The sequence below is a fragment of the Haliotis rubra genome, unplaced genomic scaffold, assembly GCF_003918875.1.
Source record: "Haliotis rubra isolate DU_JTF1 unplaced genomic scaffold, ASM391887v1 Scf1192, whole genome shotgun sequence".
Taxonomy (NCBI): domain Eukaryota; kingdom Metazoa; phylum Mollusca; class Gastropoda; order Lepetellida; family Haliotidae; genus Haliotis; species Haliotis rubra.
The window spans coordinates 11,773-35,566 of record NW_025765106.1 but is presented as its reverse complement, the minus strand read 5'-3'; the positions used below and the strand labels follow the sequence as shown (position 1 = coordinate 35,566).

The following is a 23,794-nucleotide window of genomic DNA, read 5'->3' as shown; positions in this document are numbered from 1 at the left end:
TGTTGCAATTGGCAGCCTGAGTCCCAATGGGACTATGACTAAGGTTTAATATCCGACTCCAATGAGAAAAGACATGTACAGCTTGGCAAGAGGGACAATAAATAAACCTGTCATTTAAACCTTTATCTGATGATTGAAGAATTTGTATTTTAATTGATAATGACCCCAGCACGTGTAACCACAATGTTTTTCGTCTCTGACTCTCCATCTCCCTTGAACTCCTTTTCAATTTAAAGGAGAGTTATTTGTTTTAGTTATAGTTATTTATGTCAGAGACTAAGCGTTGGTTAACAACTGGTCCAACACTGGGGCAGACTATCGCTGTTGCAAGTGCGCCATGACCTGCCCCATATGTAATATGCTAGACAAATTACGCATAATTTTTTTTCCTGGTCCCTTATGAGCACCAGCCTAGAAGTAACACCTGTCTTCAAGAACGTACTAACTTTGCTGGAAGTGAAATTGTACTAATAGTATGTTATGTTTGATTACATGATATGAAATACCTCATAACATGACACATCGGCCAAAACAAAAGACGGAATGCCATTCCATTATCGATGTATTTGTGCATGGAACTTTGGAATCAGAAGGTAGGCTGTGGGGTTTCCTCTTCGCCTTACTGTACGGACAATGTATGTGGCAGTCAACATCATGGCAGTCAACATCATTATAGCGAGCCCGAGGTTGGCGAACACTGCTTCCCACTTGGGAATTCGAACCTCGGACTGGCATAAGCGGCAGTTACAGACATACACATCGACTCAATCACATACTGAGTACCATGAAAATGTGGACACGGTTGTCCAAGTATTTTAAGGCGCCGCAATGTGCCGTGCAGAGTTGCGTCCCTTGTGCACGCCAAAAATCGGTGATTGATGTTCCCAATCCTAGTTGGCCCCAATATGTTTCTAATACTGTCAGCACTAAGGTGGAAAACATCTGTGACTTGCATCACTTCGGGCTTTCCTTCACATTAAGTAGTCTCGACGTTACGTCACTCGATTATTGCTCTAAGCAGCGTTAAACCCTACTCCCACCCACTCATGTCTATATGCATTCCCATGTATGATCCCCAGGGAGTTGAGATTGATTATACGATATGCCGCTTGAGATTGACATTCAATGACCGAGGGAAAAACAAAGCGCCTTGGAGCAGCTGAGCTGGATATTTGCACTTTACAAATATTTGTATAAGAATAATGCCGTATATGTATCACCGCCATCCACAAATTAATTTTGTGTTAAATTATGTGAGAAACGTTTTTGGTCGTATATTGTTTATCACTTGATACACGTCAATGTCAAACTGAGTGGTCACATTGACTGGAGACCAACACTGGGCCCAGATAAAAATAGAAACAACTTTTCCAACTGGAACCGACGTCAGGTCTGACAGTGAAATGATCCCAAGTGACAATCAGCGCGAACAAAGACAGTTTTCAGTCCCATACCTACATTCACTGTGTTAGGCTGCGCCAATTTGGTTTCGTCCGGATAAAATACACTGGTCGGTTCTCAATGTATGCTTGATTAGTTCCGATGAAAGTGCTATATTCCTGAAAGCATGTCCTGTCTACTGAACTACGTACCGTGAGGACGCCCACAGCAACTTACACTGTAATCCTATTAGCTATATAATATGTACCACACATGTGTTTGATGCATTCATAGACTGAGGTCGTCTACAGGACACGTGTAATAAATGAGCTGTACGTCGGTGCTCGGATGAATACACCGGCCGCCATACACGCAATAGACGAGCGCCTTGGGAACCTATATGGTCGGGGCAAGCTTCAGTCATTGTAACCTGGAACGAGGTCACCCACAACACCCAACTTGTCGGCTACCTCACTGGATGAAATTCTAATCTGGTTCAATTTTGGCAATATAATTATGCCTTGATTGCGTTACCGGCAATCTTCATTTCTCATAAGGATTTAATTATAACGTTATGTATACGCTTAAATGAAAGATAGGTATTGGGTATAATTTATGATAAAATTGTTTCAACCTAGTAGGTTTGGACGGATCTGTTCCTTGTGGTACCTTTCAGTGAATATAGTTTTAGCTACATTTAAGAACATTTCATCAGTGTCCTGGAGGGAACACGGGGACAGGGTTCCTTTTCACAAAGCGATCGTAGCTCTACGACTGTCGTAAGTCTATGGTAAACTATAGGAGATACGACAGTCGTAATGTTACAGTCGCTTTGTGAAACAGGGCTTTCGGCTCTATGCATAGTACAAATGTGTAGGGGGCATTGGGGTAGCCTAGTGGTTAAGACGCCCGCTCGTCACGCCGAAGCCCCGATTTCGATTCCACGCGTGGGTACAATGTATGAAGCCCATTTCTGGTGTCTCCCGCCGTGACATTGCTGGTATATTGCTAAAAGCGGCGTAAAATCAAACTCATTCACTCACTCGTATAAATGTGGAACAAGAACCTGGCGCAAAAGCGTGACGAGCGAACACTTTCACCACGCGGCTACCTAACCGCTGATAGTCTGGTTAAACGAAACACGGATACGTCGTAAAGTTCATAGAACCGTATTGATTTAGTTTTACTGTTAACATCGACTCTTATTTATGACTCGAATGATTCATCTGTCTGGATGGGTGTCGAGTGCACTTTAATACCAGTCGATCGAAGGCTAAGGCAATTAAGGGACCCTCATTCAGACGGAGAAATGGCCCTGTAGAGTGTTCGTAGTCGTTGACGTTTGGATTGATTAATCCAGCTTGGTCACCACCGTCGTAGCAACGTACATTTCATCCTCGCAATATCCAGAATATTCTAAATTATTTAATAAGGTACGGAATCACAACAACGGGTTATACCAAAGGTTAGATGATCTTTGCATGCCATTACTTATTGTCTGTTTGGGCGGTGGGGTGGCCTAGTGGCTAATTATTAAGGCGTCCGTTCTTCACGCCGAAGACCCTTGTTAGATTCCCCACATGGGTACAATGTGTGAAGCCCATTTCTGGGCTCCCCCGCCGTGATATTGCTGGAATATTGCTAAAAAGCGGCGTAAACCCATACTCACTCACTGTTTCATGTTTCCCCCTGTCGTTGTACTTCTCGAATATTGCCAAAGCGGTGTAAAGTCATATTCACTCACTCTTGTCAGTTATACACATCATAAGTGAGTGAGTGAGTTTAGTTTTACGCCGCATTCAGCAATATTCCAGCTATATGACGGCGGTCGGTAAATAATCGAGTCTGCACCAGACAATCCAGTGACCAACAGCATGAACATCGATCGACGATTGGGATATGATGACATGTGTCAACCAAGTCAGCAAGCCCGACCACTTAATCCCTTTTAGGAAGTTACTGGAGGATCGGGCAATCTAGGTAAGCACAAAAGCGCACCAAAACTCACAAACACGATATGTAAACAATTAGGGATTTTACTTGAACAATAGGTTATAATGGTGGGTAATACATATACAAAATGTCATCAGGTGTAAAAACAACAGCTAGGAAAGGGCGGGGTAACCCTGAAACTAACCCTGCCCCAAGTATTCGTCACTGACTACCTACATCGTCTGTGATGTTGTGCATGTCACACATCAAAATCATAAAAGCGTGCAAGAAACATTATCTAGTGTTCATTCGTTCGTAATGTTCATAACATTCTCAGAAACATTTCCTTGCTTCTTAAATTATGCAGGTCGACAGGGTCATGTCATACTCACCCTTAAAATAGCAACAGTGCAGGTACAAACCTCTAGTAAATATAGCATTTGAAGCTGGAAAATAAGCAGAATTAGTCAAAATAATGCGGTCCATGGACTGTGAGACAGACTAACCATTTGTCTGAAAATAGGCGGTTGGAAGTTACCATGACACCGCCTAAATGAGGTGAGGTGAGGTGAAATTGGGTTTAACGTCGTGCTTGAGAATATTTCGCTCATATGACGACGTGCATGTGTGTGTATGTGTATGTGCGGCTGTTTGTACTAGCCCAGACTTAAGCTGGTTTTATAGTGCTAGCCCACTGAGATACCATGCCGCAGTGAAGCATGAATATCCCACTCAGACACATTATACTGACTCCGAGCCGACCAGTCCTTGTTGTACCCATTAATGCCGAGCGCCAGGCAGGGACCAACAAGTACCATATTTTAACGTCATTTGGTATGACGCGACCGGGGATCGAACCCGCGACCTTCCGCTCTCCGGGCGGACGCTCTAACCACTACACCACGGAGGCGGTATGTTTAAATGAAGCTAAACAATTTCACGACCTATTCCACTCTGCACGAGATGATATATGTCGTTCACAACTGTTACTTTATCAGCCATTATTCCGACTGAGAAATACTACAACCTATTTTGACGCTCAGCATTAAAATAGAGTGAATGAGTTTAGTTTTACGCCGCACTCAGCAATATTCCAGCTATATGGCGGCGACGTGTAATTAATCGAGTCAGGACCAGACAATCCAGTGATCAACAGCATGCCGAGCATCGATCTATGCAATGGGATATGATGAGCCTGACAATCCGCCTCTTACGCTGAAGTTGCTGAAGATGAATTCTAACCCGATCTTTACAGTTATTAAATTAGTGTTGGTCTATCTCAGTGGTATCAGCGTCGACCCATTATGTCAACCACTTGGGTTCGATTCAACACATTGGATACACGCAGTGCATGGAGCCTTCAAATTTCCTGCACGCAGTGACACAGCTGATAACTCCTCGCACTGCCTTTGCCAAAGTGGGATGGCTAATTGCTCTCCTTTCAGAATTAAGAATCTTTTTCAATTCCCGAAAAAAAATATAATGATGTACGATGAAACGATTTTGGTAGTAATTTCAGTTTTGAAAATTTAATTGTCATATTAATGCATAAGTTGACTGCCAGTATATTCCATCCTGGCAATGTGCCAGGACTCTTTATGGCTGTTTTCTGAGCATTATTAGACGCTTGAACCCAAAGCTAAATTTCCCCCAGCCGAACGACGCTCCGGGGGCGGTAAAGAGTGCTGCCATGCTCTAATTTAAAGTCCAAAGTTTGTGTTTGGACGTAAATCATTTACAGTGTATACTGAGGGGCAAAATAAACTATACCGATTTATGTTTCATGTATTTTAAAATTGAATTAACTTTTGTTAAATTTGATTATGTCTATTGAGTCATCACTCATTGCGGTTGAAAAGAGTAATCTGTGGTTGTGCGTTTTTTTGTGAAAATACATTTGGTCAAGGAAGGCTTCGGCAAGAAATGACTTGTAACCACATAATCCTGACATGCTTGAAATGGTGTACATTTCTGCCAAAACAAAACGAATTTATTGATCTACAATGATAAAATGACCGCGGCAGCAGTTGAGATTTATGTGAACACATACTTTGCAATTCTCAAAAGTTTTAAATCAAATTATATTTTAACAAAATGAAACCACGTACAGTTAGTCCTGACAAATTACCAGTACAATTAATTTTGAACATGTGATGTTGCTAACTTAAGATATTTTCAAATGAAAGTCAACCATTGGATCAAATAAACTTAGAGGTATTGTTCTCGTTGGTACATTTTCATGAGCTGAGGACATTTCTTTATTTCCTATCCGAAGACAATTCTAGAAGTGGGATATGTATTGACTAACATTACCTGCAATGTTAATTTGATTTTAGAATTGTACAGATAGAAATAACAGATGTTATACGACTACATGGCTCAATGTTGTTTCAGGACAATCTCACGGATATATCAGGGCGGTCCAGACAATGTCGTGTCTGTGTCGGGCAAACTAGTCGTTGATAGCATGAGTAACTAACTGCTGTTATGAGTGAGTGAGTTTGGTTTTTACGCCGCTTTTGCAAAATTCCAGCAATATCACCTCGGCACTACTGTTATGGTATATGGACCTTGTGTGGAGTGATGCATATGATCAATTTCTCGATTTCATTTATCGTTGCTTAGATTGTCCAGGAGTGTTCGCTCGTCACGCCGAAGACCCGGGTTTGATTCCCCACATGGATACAATGTACGAAGCCCATTCTGCTGACCCCCGCCGTGATATTGCGGGTATACAGTTAAAATGAGACGTGAAACTAGACTCACTCACTTAGTCAGACTGCCCCTTTAATTCTTCTGCCCCCCCCCCCCACACACACACACACATGCCAAGTTTCTAAAATTTAATGCTCTGGGTCCCGTTGTACAAAACAACCTTACCGCTAAGGTAGGTTACCTTATGTCCTTAAGTTTTAACCTTAGGCCTTGACGTCCCGATGCACGAGTCTACCTTTCCTGGTGTAATAAGAAAGACTATTGTCCTTTTACACTCCAAGCAAAAACAGATCGGTTTGCTTTTTCTTCATCTACAAATTGAAGCGTCTCGATCTACTTTACAAAATAAGTTAAAGACAATTGAGAGTAGTCTTGATTTTTAAAATGTATGAAAATTTTTTTTATATTAAATAAGTGTTTTTATTGTATTTTTCTTCCCCACCCGCTCTTTTGCTGGTCGAGGTTGTCGATGAGGAACACATAAAGAATTTGACTAAACACATGAACACATCTAGGTAGATTTACAGTGCATGGTTGAATTCAATTAAATCTAAAAAGCAGAAATGAATAACGTAAATACTATTCATTTGCATATATGTAAATTATTGCGTATGCTAAAAATACATACGCTCGCTTACTGGCAAATTGCACAGTTTTGTACATTACTGAAATATATATTATCAAAACAAGAGTTTTAACGCCAGCCGATTTTTCTCACTTTTTCCGAGTTATAGTAGAAGATGAAGAGACCATTAACGACACATTACAGTTAGCAATGAACATATTTATCAGTCTGAATCTGAGGTCAAAGTCTGCGTCCCCGATCAGCTGACATTTAAGATTCGGGACGGATATATTTTACTGCCGCTTCGATTAACTTTAAACATGCGCACTCGGTTTGACACAGTGCCCCGGAAGTAATGTTCAGACATGGCGGCTGTTGACAGTTTTCAGTTGTTACTGAAGGAGATATTTAAAACTTGCTCTCATTTAAGAGATGCGTTTGCAATTCTGGGCGCCTTGTATACGGCACGGAAAGCCATACGACTCACACGATGTCTGCTCAGCGTCGTGAACGACCACGTGCTCAGTCAGCTCGGAGGACAGTGGGACCTTCGGAAGGAGTTCGGACCTTGGGCAGGTGAATTTCTGAGTGCAACGAATCGCGTTTAGATATTTTATATTAATACATATTTGTGTGTAGACAGATTGGATTAATGTAATTCCGTGACATAATTTGTGACACTGTGTGAATGTAGGGTAACCTTTTGTGGGTTTCTTGGAGATAAGAATGATCAAAAGCCACGAGTTGTTCCCCTTTGACCATAAGCAGAAGATAAGCACTAAATTTAGGCAGGCCTAAATATTTCATCAGTTTTCAGTTGACTTTGATGTGAAAGGTCTTACAGAAATTGTAGTTCTAATTATAATTAAATTATATGTTTAGACATAAGTAACCTGCTTCAGGAAGGAAGTCTAGTTAAGTCATGATTTTAATCAATTTTAAAGATGAAAATAATTCTTTTAGGTTATCGAAGATGACCAAATTTTCGAGAAAATTTTCTTCTTCAGATGATATGAACATGAACCTGAAGCTATGCAGAAATGTACCCCTGCCAAAATCAGAATACAGAAAAGTACCCTAGTACAAGACCATTTGCTTTATGGAAACTGACTTTCTATTGTATGAGATGCATTTGATTGCTTTATATAAGAAACGAGCATACACAATAACGAATATTTGCGGTGAGGTAGCCTAGTGGTTAAAGCATTTGCCCAGGAGACCCAGGTTTGATTCTAAACATGGTTACAATGTGTGAAGCCCATTTCTGATGACCCCCGCCGTGATATAGCTGGTATATTGCTAAAAGCGGTGTAAAACCATACTCACTGTCTGATGGGTGCTCTTATTTCAAATCCATGACAACTCCCTGACACATTTCATCCATGTTTGTTTCAGTGGTGACGGGTAGCAGTGAAGGAATTGGACGTGCTTATGCTCAGGAACTGGCCAGTCGGGGCCTCAACATTGTCCTCATCAGCAGGGGCGAGAAGAGACTAGAGAAGGCCGCGACAGAAATAGGTAAGACTATCGGGGACCCACCCTTGGTGTAGAGGTAAAGGGTGAAGGGGTGGGTGAGAGACCCCACCATTCGTGACCAATCGTGTTATTCCGGTACAAGCCGAATAGTGACTCATGCCCCTCTGGAAGGATTTCATATTGGCGTATGAACATCAAAACTACTTTAAATAGGAATGATAACTCTATTCCTGTTTGATTCCGATGGTACGTAATATCACCGAAGTACTCATACATTGTATTGCTATTTTTGTTTTTGCTTATTCATTTTAAAGAATTAAACCTCCTTGATACAACTAAAAGAAGGAGAAAAACCTATTTGTTAAAGACATATTCTGACGAAAAATTATTACCAGATGTTCACCTTATATTTCCAATTATATTTCTGAAAAGGGTTTAATAATCACATGTGGGATTTGTTGTATTGAATATGCAAATAAAATTTATAAAAATACACTGCTACATTAAGTCCTAAAGCAGAAATTCAAAAATGACTTTAAAATATTTCTCAAACTGAACATACATATAACCTTGCTATCATACCCCAAGTAGAATTTTAATTGAATTCGCTGAAAAATATATGAGTGACCCCCCCAAAAAGTCAAACTAAAATATTCCCAAAGATGTGAAATATATGCCCAATGTTAAAGATTAAAGTTGATTAGTTACATACAGATATAATATTATTGTTTTGAAACTGGTAGCGATGTATAATTACATTTCCTGAAACTGTTGGAAGCGCACATACAATCATCACAACAAGCCCGCAAGATCATCAGACTGACTGACTGAGTTTGGTTTTACTCCGCTGTTAGCAATATTCCAGCAATATCACGACGGGGGACACCAGAAATGGGCTTCAAGATCGTCAGAAATACACTCATTTGGACCAGTGGAGCCGTTATGTCAACAAACGCACGTTCGTGTATTTGAATCTCTCACCGTCAATCGCTTGATTCTTATCTAAAACTTCACATTAGACAGCACAATTCTGTTAGCTACATTCTTAGTACCTTCAATATGACGATAGATATTTTTCATGATTTTTTAAGCAATTTTATAACAAAATGCCATAACAATTTAAGTAATTGGGATTATTTTTATCAAAGCACCGCAACAATTACGTGCGTTCTGATTGGTTTGTCGTATTTTCGCACATAACAAGCATCGAGACAGGGACAAATCTTTTTGGAGGTTACGGAAAGGGCCGAGTGGTGACGAATGAGACCCCACTGGACTAATCTCCAGTTGTATCTGTCGTAAGACATCTTCCTGAGACAAGGGAGGTAACAGTAACTGACAGTGAAAATCCAGTGTCCACCTTTGATGAGCTAGGCTGTAATTTTGTGCTGTCAGTGGCTGTTATGAGTTATGTCCCTTCTATGTAGCTCTAAATGACCAGTCATATTGCTTGCATTTGCTTCAAATGAAATGGCAGAGCCCAGTCAAGATGAGAGTTATTGAAAATTAATGGCTCTTACCTTTTGAAGTTCATCATGTCCTCTGAAAATCTTGATTAAAGACGTAAAAAGATATGGAAAATCACTGTCATTGCCCAGTTCAATGTACACCTGCTCTGCAATCAACCAAAATCACCATGGCAGTTGCCTTGTTGGGTATAACCTTGATGTTCGATTTGTACACAATTTTGTTTGGACTTTGCTAACACTCATTAGTCAAGCTAAATTGTAACTCCATTATCATAGCATAAGATATAAATATAGTAACAGGAATAAGGAATTTTTAAGTTCCCATTGACTTGTGAATATTGGTTTGTCAGTGCTATTCTCCTCTGTCATGGCTTGGTAGTGGAGGTGTACAACCTGTATCACTATGGCCTGAACCCGTGAAGATCCGGGTTGGAACTGATCTTCAGCAACCCATGCTTGTTGTAAGAGGCGACTGACTTGGTCAGGCTCGCAGACTTGGTTGACACATGTCATCATATCCCAATTGCCTAGGTTGATGCTTATGCTGTTGATCACTGGATTTTCTGGTTCAGACTTGATTATTTGCAGACTGCCGCCATATAGCTGGAATATTGCTAAGTGCGGCGTTAAACAACAAACCAAACAACCACCAAGGCCTGATGATTTATGAGATCCATGATATAACTTATCACTGTCGCATTAAGACCGCCTCCGTGGTGTAGTGGTTAGAGCGTCCGCCCAGAGAGCGGAAGGTCGCAAGTTCGATCCCCGACCGCTTCATACCAAAAGACGTTAAAATATGGTACTTGTTGGTCCCTGCCTGGCGCTCGGCATTAATGGGTACAACAAGGACTGGTCGGCTCAGAGTCAGTATAATGTGTCTGAGTGGGGTATTCATGCTTCACTGCGGCATGGTATCTCAGTGGGCTAGCACTATAAAACCAGCTTCAGTCTGGGCTAGTACAAGCAGCCGCACATACACATACATACGCATGCACGTCGTCATATGAGCGAAATATTCTCAAGCACGACATTAAACCCAATTTCACCTCACCTCACTGTGGCATTAATCCCGGCTTACTCTTGTTCCAGGGGAGCAGTTTCAAGTGGAGACCTGCTACATCGCCGTGGACTTCAACAATACCACGGACACATATAAGAAAATTGAAGAAGGAATTAAAGATAAAAATATCGGAATATTAGGTCAGGTTTGATTGTCAAAATATCAATGAAACATTTATTAACATGTACATTTAATGTGTGATTCTTTGCCAACGTCACTGCCATGTGAAGTGCTGACTAGCTCCCTAGTGTGATCTCTAGGATGTCTGAGGTAACATTGTCTCCTCATGTAAAACATGCTTGTCAAAGAGAGTAACATTGTCTCATGTAGTGGAGGCCAATAGTAAACTGTACTGTATCGAGTGAGTTGTCTCTTCTGTTGAAGTCCATCAGCCAAAGTGAAGTAATATTATCTCATCTACTACAAAACTCGGGCGGTGGGGTAGCCTTGTGGTTAAAGCGTTTGATCGTCACGCCGAAGACCCGGGTTCGATTCCCCACATGGGTACAATGTGTGAAGCCCATTTATGGTGTCCCCGCTGTGATATTGCTGGAATATTGCTAAAAGCAGCGTAAAACTAAACTCACTCACTCACTACAAAACTCCCATTTCATATCTTAGAATATAATATTTTGCTGTTTATTAAAATTATTTGAAATGGTTAGCAGTATTTTTTTTACTTCTATTTAGCTGAGCACATATATTCCTGAATATAAAAAAAATGTGAAATACCTGAATTTGTCCAATTACCATGATAGTTACCTAAGGGCATACTTTAGTCAGTCATCACGATATGGCTGAGATATTGCCGATGTGACGGTAAATATTAACTCACTCGCTATATTCAGAATATTTTTCTTTTCAGTAAATAATGTGGGTGTAATGTACGACTTTCCTCAATACTTCCTTGACGTTCCTCGTGAAGTAAGTACGACGGGTTAAGGTGTACAAACAGTTTGTGTATGATAGTGTGACTCTCAAGACAAAACCTTGACAAAACTGAACACAATCTCTTGGTGTCAGTGAAGATTTGGGGATGAATGACTGGGGTTGAGTTTTGTTATGGAACCATCGATAAGTAACCTCTCAAAATAGTTTGGCAGTGGGTAGGTGAAAGATCACGTATATATGACAAATGTTGGAAGTGTGTATTGTCCTTTTGATTTCATTTGAGACAGACGAATTGCTCACTCACACAAAATCTAAGAATTGCAGCAAAACCAAATTTTGCGCAGTGACATGAAATCGATAGACCAAGCAGAGGTTTCCGAAGATCAATTCTAACGTGTACCTTCATGGGTCCAGAGGTGGTTAATGTGATTTGAAATGTCTGATATTGCAATTGTTATATAAGCCTATTGCTCTTCCTGCTAGTATTGTTGTCAGATAGTCTTCATTCTGTGTCCAGCAACCAGTGTATAAATATTGTATCGTTCCAGCGCCTGTGGCAGCTAATTAACGTCAATGTGGCAGCAGCAACTATGGTAAGTGTTCTATACCTCCACTGTGTGGTGGGGAAACAAGATGGTGCATACAAGAACTTTGTATTTCTTTTCACATCGGTCTGAGATAAATTGATGGAGTTCGAAAACAAAAACCATGTTACGATTCTTTTCAGAGTTAAGGCCCTTGTCATGCGATTCTTGACTTAGTGCACGGTATCCCCAATGGGACCAGATTTTCTCATTATCGATAGGGAAACCAAATGTGGTAATGTTTTCAGGACATAAATGTTGTGGTAGCGTTTAAATAATAGGTGAGGTGAGGTGAGGTGAAAGTGGGTTTAACTTCGTGCTTGAGAATATTTTGCTCATATGACGACGTGCATGCGTGTGTATGTGTATGTGCGGCCGCTTGTACTAGCCCAGACTGAAGCTGGTTTTATAGTGCTAGCCCACTGAGATACCATGCCGCAGTGAAGCATGAATACCCCACTCAGACACATTATACTGACTGAGCCGACCAGTCCTTGTTGTACCCATAAATGCCGAGCGCCAGGCAGGGACCAACAAGTACCATATTTAAACGTGTTTTGGTATGACGCGGTCGGGGATCGAACCAGCGACCTTCCGCTCCCCGGGCGGATGCTCTAACCACTACACCATGGAGGCGGTCTTAAAAAATAGGAACTTAATAGGAACAGAACACTGTGGCGCGAGATGACCATGTCTTTTTGTTGTTATTACTAATATCTTCTACTTGTTCATATTTCAGATGACGCACATGATTCTTCCTCAAATGGTACAAAGGTATGTCAGGATGGAAAGAAGTTGTATCAACAAAAGCTGCAGACTTTAACTCAGAAAGAAAACCAAACAGTACGCTTCTGAACAGCTTGAAGCTATCCATGTCTGTTTCGACATTTAGATCATTGTAGAATAATCTGTGGTGCCAATCCATATATCTGGATACATCATCAAGATAATTATTTCTATATAGTTCATATGATCGTAGGCTCAAAGTGTCTTTGTTGTGGAGGGTCACTGGTGGCCCAGTGGTACAGGTTTGTGTGATTTAGGTGTGCCAGGAACACAAGTTCCGCAGTTTGAATCCTTGATTGACCCGTTTGTGATTCTGTTTTGTGAGCAGGATACACATTCTTATGGATTTTACCAAAGTGTACTTGTCTCAGGCAGGTTTTCTAAAAAAACTTCAGACCCTGTTGTTGCCACATAGAGCAGCCTTGCTGCAATAGTTCCATGACACATATACTGTTCAAAGAATTAAACTCACTCACTCATTCTTAATGTCATTGTTTACCGGGATACAGTCTTAGTAAACATAGCCTCAGTATTATTGGTTACACTGCTATATACTGAGTCTAATTAAAACCATTCTTACGATTCAATCAAACACACTGCTAAGATGACAAAACCTTGAACGGATTTAACCAATCAGACAGAACGGCTGCTAGTTATGGTTCGGGTTATTTGGGACTTACAAAATGGATTTACTCTTCCCCAGTTGCCAACACTGATCTCACAACAAATGAAAACCCCCATAAAACAGAGATATATGACCTGCAGAATATACGCTTTTGGGTTTCTGTTGACATGGTTATCATTAGCTAATATTTCCGCAAGCTGACATCCTTGAATGCTGACAAAATGCTATTTTCAGCGACTGTGTACTCACGGTTGTGGCGTGCTCCATGTGCATCACTCAGAAACGATCATACGGAAAATAGCATTCAGAATCATTTGGGTACAAAACTTTTTCGAGGTAAAAGTTCAAAAGGTATGTGCGAATGTCAACTTTCGCTATTTGGTAAGCTGTGTTCTGATTGGTCAATTGAAAAGGTTACCTGACGCGACCTTCCACAAGGTTTTGTTAGACTCAGTATAGCAGTGTAACGAATAATACTGAGGCTAAGTTTACTTAGACTGTGTTTACCGGTAGATATTGTTTTCTGTTCCAGACGGAAAGGTGCTGTTGTCATGGTATCATCTGGTGCCTGCTCACAGATCACTCCTCAGATGACAGTGTATGCTGCTACCAAGGTAGGGAGCATTTTCCTGTACAAAGCTGTCTCTTAGACATGACAGAGTGGTCCCTAAGCCTTGACAGAATTGTGTCCCTTAGCCATGACAGAGTTGGGTCACTTAGCCATGACAGAATTGGACCGCCTCCGTGGTGTAGCCATAACAGAGTGGTGTCCCTAGTGACAGTTAGAGCGTCCCCAGAGCGCGGAAGGTCGTGGGTTCGATCCCCGACCGCGTCATACCAAAAGACGTTAAAATATGGTACTTGTTGATCCCTGCCTGGCGTTCGGCAATATTGGGTACAACAAGGACTGGTCGGCTCGGAGTCAGTATAATATGTCTGAGTGGGGTATTCATGCTTCACTGCGGCATGGTATCTCAGTGGGCTAGCACTATAAAACCAGCTTAAGTCTGGGCTAGTACAAGCAGCTGCACATACACATACACACGCAAGCCCGACCTTAAACCCAATGCCACCACCACCACCATGACAGAATTGTGTCCCTTACCCATGACAGAGTGGTGTCACTTAGCCATGACAGAATTGTGTCCCTTAGCCATGATAGAATTGTGTCCCTTAGCCATGACAGAGTTGTGTCCCTTAGCCATGTCAGAGTTGTGTCCCTTAGACATGACAGAGTTGTGTCCCTTAGCCATGACAGAGTTGTGTCCCTTAGACATGACAGAGTTGTGTCCCTTAGCCATGACAGAGTTGTGTCCTTTAGCCATGACAGAGTTGTGTCCCTTAGCCATGACAGAGTTGTGTCCCTTAGCCATGACAGAGTTGTGTCCCTTAGCCATGACACAGTTGTGCCCCTTAGACATGACAGAGTTGTGTCCCTTAGCCGTGACACAGTTGTGTTCCTTAGCCACGTCAGAGCTGTTGAACCTGTTTGGATTCCAAGTTTCAATAACCTCGTGACAGTAATACGATCCATTGAGAAGTACATGAAGTCTATTCAACCATAATCCCATCGATCACTCAGATAGAAATGCAACTGATGGGATATTATTGTAATCGTCGCATGTGGAATATACTTCTGGCCTGTGAGGTCTTGTACAATGTGGTGTTTAATTCATGATGTCATACACACATAGCACTGTAACACCTTGCTGTTTCAGAGTTTTCTCGACTATTTTGCTCGATCTCTAAACTATGAGTACAAAGACAAAGGCATCATCGTTCAGTCCCTGATGCCATTTTATGTTGCGACGAGAATGACACGTTACAGCGAGACTTTGTCCAACACCAACCTCTTTATTCCCACGGCGTCCGTGTATGCACGTAACGCCATCAAGACCTTGGGATACACGGCACGGACATCAGGCTACTTGCCGCATGCCTTTCAGGTACCTGTCACTCAGAATCATCATCATGAACAACTTGTACACTTGTACATGTATCTGACATAATAATAGCTTTTTCTTGTGTCATTGATTTTACAACCAGATATTTTAAGATGGAAATGAATTCTAAAACCATATACAGGACTTTGTAAGAGGTGTTTGCATGTAAATTATATGTATACATATGTATGCATGACACAAATAAATGTTTCCACCATCTCAAACTCAATTACATCATCAAATCTGAAAGCACATAGACGGTTTGAAGCATCTGACTTTTGACGTCAGTTTCGAATCTAAATTTCAGAGCATCAAATTCTCTTGAAAACCTCAAAACTGAAATCTAATGCTATTGTTTGGAACCTTCTAATGGAAGTTCTAGCTGAAATTTCGGGGCAGCAATTTCTCGGTGATAACCTCAAATCTAACCACACATGATTGTGACATTTGTAACTTCTGGGACCTGTGAAGACCCGGGTTAGAATTGGTCTTCAGAAACCCATGCTTGTCATAAGAGACGACTAATGGGATTGGATTTTGTTGACTCATGTCATCGTATCCCAATTGCATAGATTGATGCTTATGCTGATGATCACTGGATTGTCTGGTCCAGACTCGAATATTTACAGACTGCCGCCATATAGCTGGAATATTGCTGAGTGTGGTGTATAGCAAGCAACCAACCAACCAATTGTAACTTCTGATAATGGTATCAGTTCCCCAATGACATGTCAGGACTGACTGACTGAGTTTGGTTTTACGCCGCTTTTAGCAATATTCCAGCAACATCACGACGGGGGACACCAGAAATGGGCTTCACACATTGTGCCCATGTGGGGATTCGAACCCGGGTCTTCTGCGTGACGAGCCAACGCTTTAACCATTTGGCTACCCAACCGCCCCCATGTCAGGACATCAAATTGTCCTTTATAACCTGAAAACACATAATGTTTCTCATCTTACTGTTTCTGTTCCAGTCCTGGCTGTGCAACCTCATCCCAGAGTGGCAATGGATGTGGGGTGCATCCCGTCTCAACACTGCACTTCGAGAACAAGCTCTTCGCCGCGGCCCCCTGCACTTACATGAGAGTCCTAGTGACCAATCGCTGGACAGCAGCACTCCAACATGATGTCACTCCTTGACAAGGTCAAGGTCGAATGTCAGTGCCAGATGGAGCTGCTGCAAACTTTTGTGTCTAGGTCGTGATGATGAATGAATGAACAAATGAAGTATATTTGAATAACAATTGGTTTCCTGCTTTGGTTTGTTTTCTTGAGATGTTTTATTGTGTGATATCGGTTATTGATATCAGTGGCAATGACTTATTTTACTGTAAACCCCTATATGTTTCACTGTCAGTATAACTCCAGTGAGTTTCAATCCAAGAATTGCTCATAATCCTTGGTCAGTGCATACACAATGACGATTGTTGGTCTCAGGTTCCAGTAAAGTGGAGAGTATCTATGACCCCCTCTATTTTGGGAGGTACTTCCACATGGTAGTTCTACCCCATCTCCCCACACCTACGCCTCTCAGCATGTGAAGATTTGGTTTAGAATTGGTCTTCAGCAACCCATGTTTGTTACGGGAGGGGACTAGTACAATCGCATGGTCAGGCTCGTATTCACCCAAATCGTACCATCGTACCCAATTTTCACAGATACATGTTTATGATGTCAATCATTGTATTGTTCCAGACTCAATTATTTACAGACCACCATCATACAGCATTATAGGTGGAATATTGCTGAGTGTGGCATAAAACCACAAACAACAAAAAACAAAACCACTCACTCACTCACTCACTCACTCACTCACTCACTCACTCACTCACTCACTCACTCACTCACTCACTCCACTCCACTCCACTCACTCACTCACTCACTCACCTACTACTGTCTTGTCTCCCAGTGGAATGAGTCGTTGTGCTTGCCAAGAGATCATAAATTGTTACAGGCTCACTTGTGTACCACCTTCCGCCATATATGCATCCAACAGCAAAACATATCAGGATATTACATGTTCAGGAAGCATAGCCTGGTACTGACACCGCGTAGCTACCATTACAACAAAAAAAACTGGCTTACACATGATTGTTGTTAAGAAGGTTGGGCAAACCCTCAATACTGTCTAATTAAGAAGCTTTGCAACCTATCGGGCTTACACGAAAAAGATTGGCTTGCTGCGCACCTGCGTGTCAGCCATGATTGTTTGATGCCACTGAACTAGTGGCAGGGAAAAACATAACTGCACAGAAGTTGGTGAATTTTGAAACATTCAAAATTGTCAGAAAATGGCACAACCTCTGTCTGTGTGTATCATCTGAGGATAAAACTTGACCTTGAAATTAGATTTTAGGGTGATGTTGGGAATAAACTTTCTTTTACAGATGAAAAATATTGTGGTTCTGTAATGTTATGGGTATAACTTGCATGTTGTATTTTTCCTAGACACTGGATGTGACATATGTTGGAAAGGAATTTATTATATGGGTAGGGAAAGACGTTTTATTTATACTTTATGAATTGGTTAACTTTTGAATACAGCATTTATGCATTGTTTATTTTTAAAACATTATTAGATCATTATCAACATTGTTCCTGTTTTTCAGATAAAGACTCTTATGACATTCAAATGCATTTTTTGTAACATATCAGAATATATCAGATGTCACTGTTTTCAGTCTTTATTCTGGCTTTAATGTTTTTCAAGGTCTGATGGAGCAGTGGGGTTCCCTAATGGTTAGAGCGTCTGCTTCTCACGCTGAAGACCCGGGTTCGATTCCCCACATGGGTACAATGCGTGAAGCTCATTTCTGGTGTTCCCTGGCGTGATATTACTGGAATATTGCTAACAGCATGGTATAACCATCCTCACTTCAGTGAGTGATGTAAATTGTAAATTGAGTTGTGTCCCTTGCACTGTTAAAGCCTGCATGTTATCCACTCGGTGCTTAGCACATTTTGTCCATCAGATTCATGCCTGAGTTCAAATCTCACTTCAGATGTATAGAACTGGTGCACATCATCACCCTGTTTCACAAAGTGATCATAAAGCTATGACTGTTATATTTATTTGTTTGTTGTTTAATGCTGCACTTAGCAATATTACAGCTATATAATGGCGGTCTGTAAATAATCGATAATGGACCAGACAATCCGGTGATTGACATCATGAACATCGATCTACACAATTGGGATACGATGTATGACTGTCATATTTGTTTTTGTTTCTTGTTTAGCGCTGTACTCAGCAATAGTCCAGCTATATGGCAGCAGTTTGTAAATGATTGATCTGGACCAGACAATCCAGTGACTGACATCATGATCATCGATCTACACAATTGGGATATGATGTAAAACTGATGTAAGTCTGATATATATTAACATAGCCTTACAACAGTCATAGCTTTATGATTGCTCAGTGAAGTGGGGTCCTGGCTGAATAATGTTATCATTATAGGTAGTTCATATCAGAGTGAATAATTCATTAAATTATGAAGTACATTGTAGATATAATGGCATGGAACAAACTGCCTGAATGTTTGAAAAACTGTTCAAATCTATGTGACTTCAAACGAAGTCTCAAAACTCATCTCTTTAGACTGTCATATCCAGATAACTAGTTTCATCTCAAGTGACTATGATTTTAATTCTGTACCCTTTGAGCATTTATTGTGAATGGAAATAGCGCGGTACAAATGAACTATAATAATAATATTAATATATCTAAAAATATATCATTAATACTTCACTAATGTTGATATATTATAAGAACTACTTCTAGTCTGATTCTGTGACACTTGTCTGGAGAGAAACATTGAGATAAAGTCTGGTTTTTTTACAAGAAAACCAAATATTGTGTATATTTATGAACAACCAGTGTACAATATCAGCTGTCTTAGTTGTTTGAAATGTGTTTGATTTGTGATCACAAAGAGCTGATACACAGGAAGATCATATATTGGAATGTTCTCTTTGTTATTAATGATGGAGGCATTTTTTTGTCCACAAAGGCCAGACTTTTTAAAGACTCAGTTTTTACTTTACTGACTAAAAAAAATGAAATGTGAATAAACAATTTAACAATCATTACAGTGTTGTTTTTACTCTACAACCAAAATTAAGTTCAATGTTAAAAAGAACTGAACTTCACCAATTCAACCAAGATGTTTGCTGTTATGTCTTCCCCTGTTCCTTTGGGATCCTAAATTTTTATTTTCTACCTTCACAACATTTTGAGAATTTAAAAAAAATTAAATTAAAATTGATATTTCTTAAAATATAAACTTGAAGTTTGTGGCGCGCACACGCACACACACACACACACAAATATCTTGCCTCAGGATGCATTAGTAAGGTTATTTCAATAGCTTTTATTTTCATTGTTGATTGCCTAGCATGAGGCCAGTTATACAAGTGAACATGGCATGTGGTAGGAAGAAGTAATACTGCAGTTTGATCCATGCTGCCACAACACTCCATAACAATTATAGCTGTTGTTCTCTATCGTTTGAAGTGCTAGACACCTGACTGTTTTAACAATATGTATCCTGCTGACACCTGATGACAGGGCTCGACATTTTACAATACTTAATTGAACTTTTATAATTTTGATAAGTCTCCTTCCTTCCACAAATAGACAGACTATGTAACACATGTCAAATGTTTGTGCTAGTTCGATTCTCAGTGTATGAGATGATGAATATCGTGTGATAGATGTTGTGAAATGTTAACAAGGCACGCAGCCTATGTTGTATTACGACAAATGTTGTGAGGTGAGGTGAAATTGGGTTTAACGTCGTACTTGAGAATATTTTGCTCATATGACGAAGTGCATGCGTGTGTATGTGTATGTGCGGCTGTTTGTACTAGCCCAGACTGAAGCTGGTTCTATAGTGCTAGCCCACTGAGATACCATGCCCCAGTGAAGCATGAATACCCCACTCGGATACATTATACTGACTCCGAGCCGACCAGTCCTTGTTGTACCTATTAATCCCGAGCGCGAGGCAGGGAGCAACAAGTACCATATTTTAACGTCTTTTGGTTTGACGCGGTCGGGGATCGAACCCGCGACCTTCCGCACTCCGGGCGGACGCTCTAACCACTACGCCACGGAGGCGGTCATGACACATGTTGAAAGCTATGTTGTTTAATATGATGTTGCACCACAAGTGAACAACTGCAGTATGGAAACCAGCGTATTGGTTTGTAAGGTTGGTGGGTTGTGCTTGGAAAACACTCTGCAATTCGATTCCTTGGTCGCTTCCTTGGAATTATGATGATCTTTTGACAACGTCAAACAACATGAGTGAGTGAGTGAATGTTGCTTTAAGCCGCATCAGCAATTTTGCATCTATGCACGGCTAGAAACACAACATGCACAGAACAATATGATTTTCAGGCACCTAATTACCCAGCTTCATAACAGCAACCTATGCTCGTTGTGTCTGGACCAGACTATCTGGTGATTGACATCTCGAGCATGGATCCATACAGTTGGGATATGTTGACACATAATCAGCAAGTCACCACGCCATGGGTTGGTGTGTACCCATTTTGTATACAGAGCAAAGCTGACTCTCGCTTCAATAAATACCATCGCCCACAGTCGCAAGACCGGGATAAAATTAAACAGACGACGATCACAGTGAAACCAAGCTTTAGTGCGTATCGGAAACTGTACAGGAATATTTTACAAATATTTACATCTTTCTACAAACGTATACATACAAGATAAGCCTACTAAGCATTAACTCCTTGCAAAGAGGTGTATCCCATTGGATACACCAACACAATACATATGTAAAACAATGATGAGTCAGTTGAACACTCTCCGACAGCGTGCTGTACACGCTTACATACATCAAACACAACACCAGCAAATACAACATCGACATATAAAAATAGACATTTTCTGGGGCTACACTGTTGCTATACTGTCCCCTCCTATATAGTCAACCCTGGTTATACCAGACGTAACTATCCAATATAACGTCCCAATAATTGATCAGTTGATGAAACGTTATTATAACATATTTCGTGTACAGTTTAACCTCGTCAAACCGGACGGAACCCTTCACACGAAATTGCCCGGATTGGTAAATGTCTGGATTATCGAGTATGGCTATATGTCTTTTTGATAATATATACAGACATTTCTACAGACATTTGGTCATTTTTGATTAACAAGTCCGCACGGGATTTTCTGCATCCCGAAATATCGTCGAGGTTGCAGAATTCGTTATCAGCAGGGTTGACTATACCCAGGGGCTGCTATGACGTGACGCGATGCCTCTCTCGAAGTGAGACAAGCATCGGTTCAATATTCAAATGATCATTTTAACAAAACGAACCAGAATATGTGATTCCACAATGAAACAACATTTGTTACGGAGCCGCGATCGGCAACGTGGGCATGATTAGAGATTTGTTACGGAATCAGGGTCTGACTACGATGAATGGGATCATGCACGAAAATCTGGAAACAAAAATGAACGAAATGTTGGTAACAATGTAAGTCTCCAATGCGAAACACATTTCGATATACAAGGCTCACACACATGTTTGGGTTTGACTACTCGCATTAGAGTGAGCACGTGATCTCAATCATTGGTGGTTCCACCATCGTGGGTTTCTTGGCAAACCGACCTTGTAGCCTCGACAGCTTTGTGCTGAGAAAATAATCATCATAATTTATTCGCTTCAAACTCGGGACAAAATGCTTTGAATAAAAATTTAACGAATTGAATTTTTTATCACGGTATTGTTTCATACCTTGTCATCAGTAAGTGTGTTTTGACAAGGCAATGGGGCTGCCGGCATTGTTATCGTGCCCTATGTTCACATATATAGTTAATGTTCACACATGTTCACAGTAAATGTTCACACGTCCATTACGCAAACATGCTTACTGTAGACAATCTACAAGGTATCAACATCTCAACGCCAGTTTCTTAGTCTATATTTCGTCACCGGATTGTTATGTAATATATGGCATCGTGTGCCATTGTTAACCAATGTTATATAACACTCACTAAGAGCTGGTGTTTAAAATACCATGTCAAGCCACTTGTCGCAAGGTTAACAAGGCAGGGCATGAGATCCGATTCTGAGTTAATTACACATGCTAACACTCTGCAAAACAAATGTCAGGCACATGTAGTGCGTGAAATGATGATTGACCAATATTATTTATAAAATTGCTTTACAAAACAAAACAATAATTCACAAAAATGATGCTACAAAGATTTCATCGATGACGATGAACAAACTTTAGAAATATCTCGAACTGACATATTTTTAGGTAATAATTAGGTGTTCAGGCACACGGGCACATGTGTTCAGACACACGTGCACAGGTGTTCAGCCACACGAGCACAGGTGTTCTGGCACACATGCACAGGTGTTCAAATAATGCACGATCATAATGTGCTGTTTCTGCCTTTTTCTCCAAATGCAACATAATTTTGATAGTTAGTTCAACACAACTTCTAATCGCAATTTCTAAAGTTTGTTTACCGGTACATCTGTGTATATTCAAATATATTATCATATCTATGAAGTACAGATTGTACATGTTACGATATTTGATTTTTAACGTAACATATATCTCATTTTATTTGTCATCCATCTATCTCCAGAGCACGTCACACATGAATAATTGCACATTAAACCAGGATGTCTCGTCAGAAAGCGTTTAAAACAGTATCAGTATCCTACATGTTCTACCAAGGACATTAAACTGACTTTAGAACCGCACTTATTTTATGCCAAAATTAAATATTATATAAAAAATATTTAAAATTAAAGTAACCATCTCTTTCACCCTTTACCAAAACGTGTTACTAAGATACCGTTATGGAAAGTAATAGAAAACTAATTTCTTGCTAAGATACTGTTAATGAACAATGAGAGAAAACTGTAACTTCTTACCAAGATACTGTGATGAAAGAGCGAGAGAAAGCTGTAACTTCTTTCGAATATTTGACTTTATCACCTACCAACCTAGGTTTTCACAAGAACATCTTTAAATTCACAAATTTCACCTTAAATTTAGGATAACGAGTCTGACTGTACGTGTCTTCTGATATGTTAAGGATGATGACCACTTCCTCTAAATGATAGCAATGGAACTGTACATCTGAGGAGAGATCACTCAGAGTCAAAGAGCTCGGTCAAATGATGGGCTAATACTACGTCGTTTTCAGTCATTGAACAGATGGAATATCAATGTGTTCTTCAATCCATATCTAAACAATATATTTCTTTGCATAACTCCAATAATATGTGAAGTAATTGGAATAGAAATTATAATACTGTTTGTAGTAATTTGCTAGATAAAGATAATAATTATACACTT

The 23,794-nt window shown here is 40.4% G+C and overlaps 1 protein-coding gene across 1 annotated transcript; it reads left to right on the top strand.

Moving 5' to 3' along the window:
* Positions 1 to 6,945: 6,945 nt before the first annotated feature.
* LOC124261217 (inactive hydroxysteroid dehydrogenase-like protein 1) lies at positions 6,946 to 17,170 on the top strand. The gene is made up of 9 exons (XM_046695544.1): positions 6,946 to 7,168; positions 7,988 to 8,110; positions 10,630 to 10,740; positions 11,466 to 11,524; positions 12,040 to 12,084; positions 12,815 to 12,849; positions 14,019 to 14,100; positions 15,205 to 15,432; positions 16,407 to 17,170. Exons 1-9 carry the CDS (start codon positions 6,958 to 6,960, stop codon positions 16,557 to 16,559), a joined length of 1,047 nt encoding a protein of 348 aa, XP_046551500.1. The 5' UTR covers positions 6,946 to 6,957; the 3' UTR covers positions 16,560 to 17,170.
* The last annotated feature ends 6,624 nt before the right edge of the window (positions 17,171 to 23,794 follow it).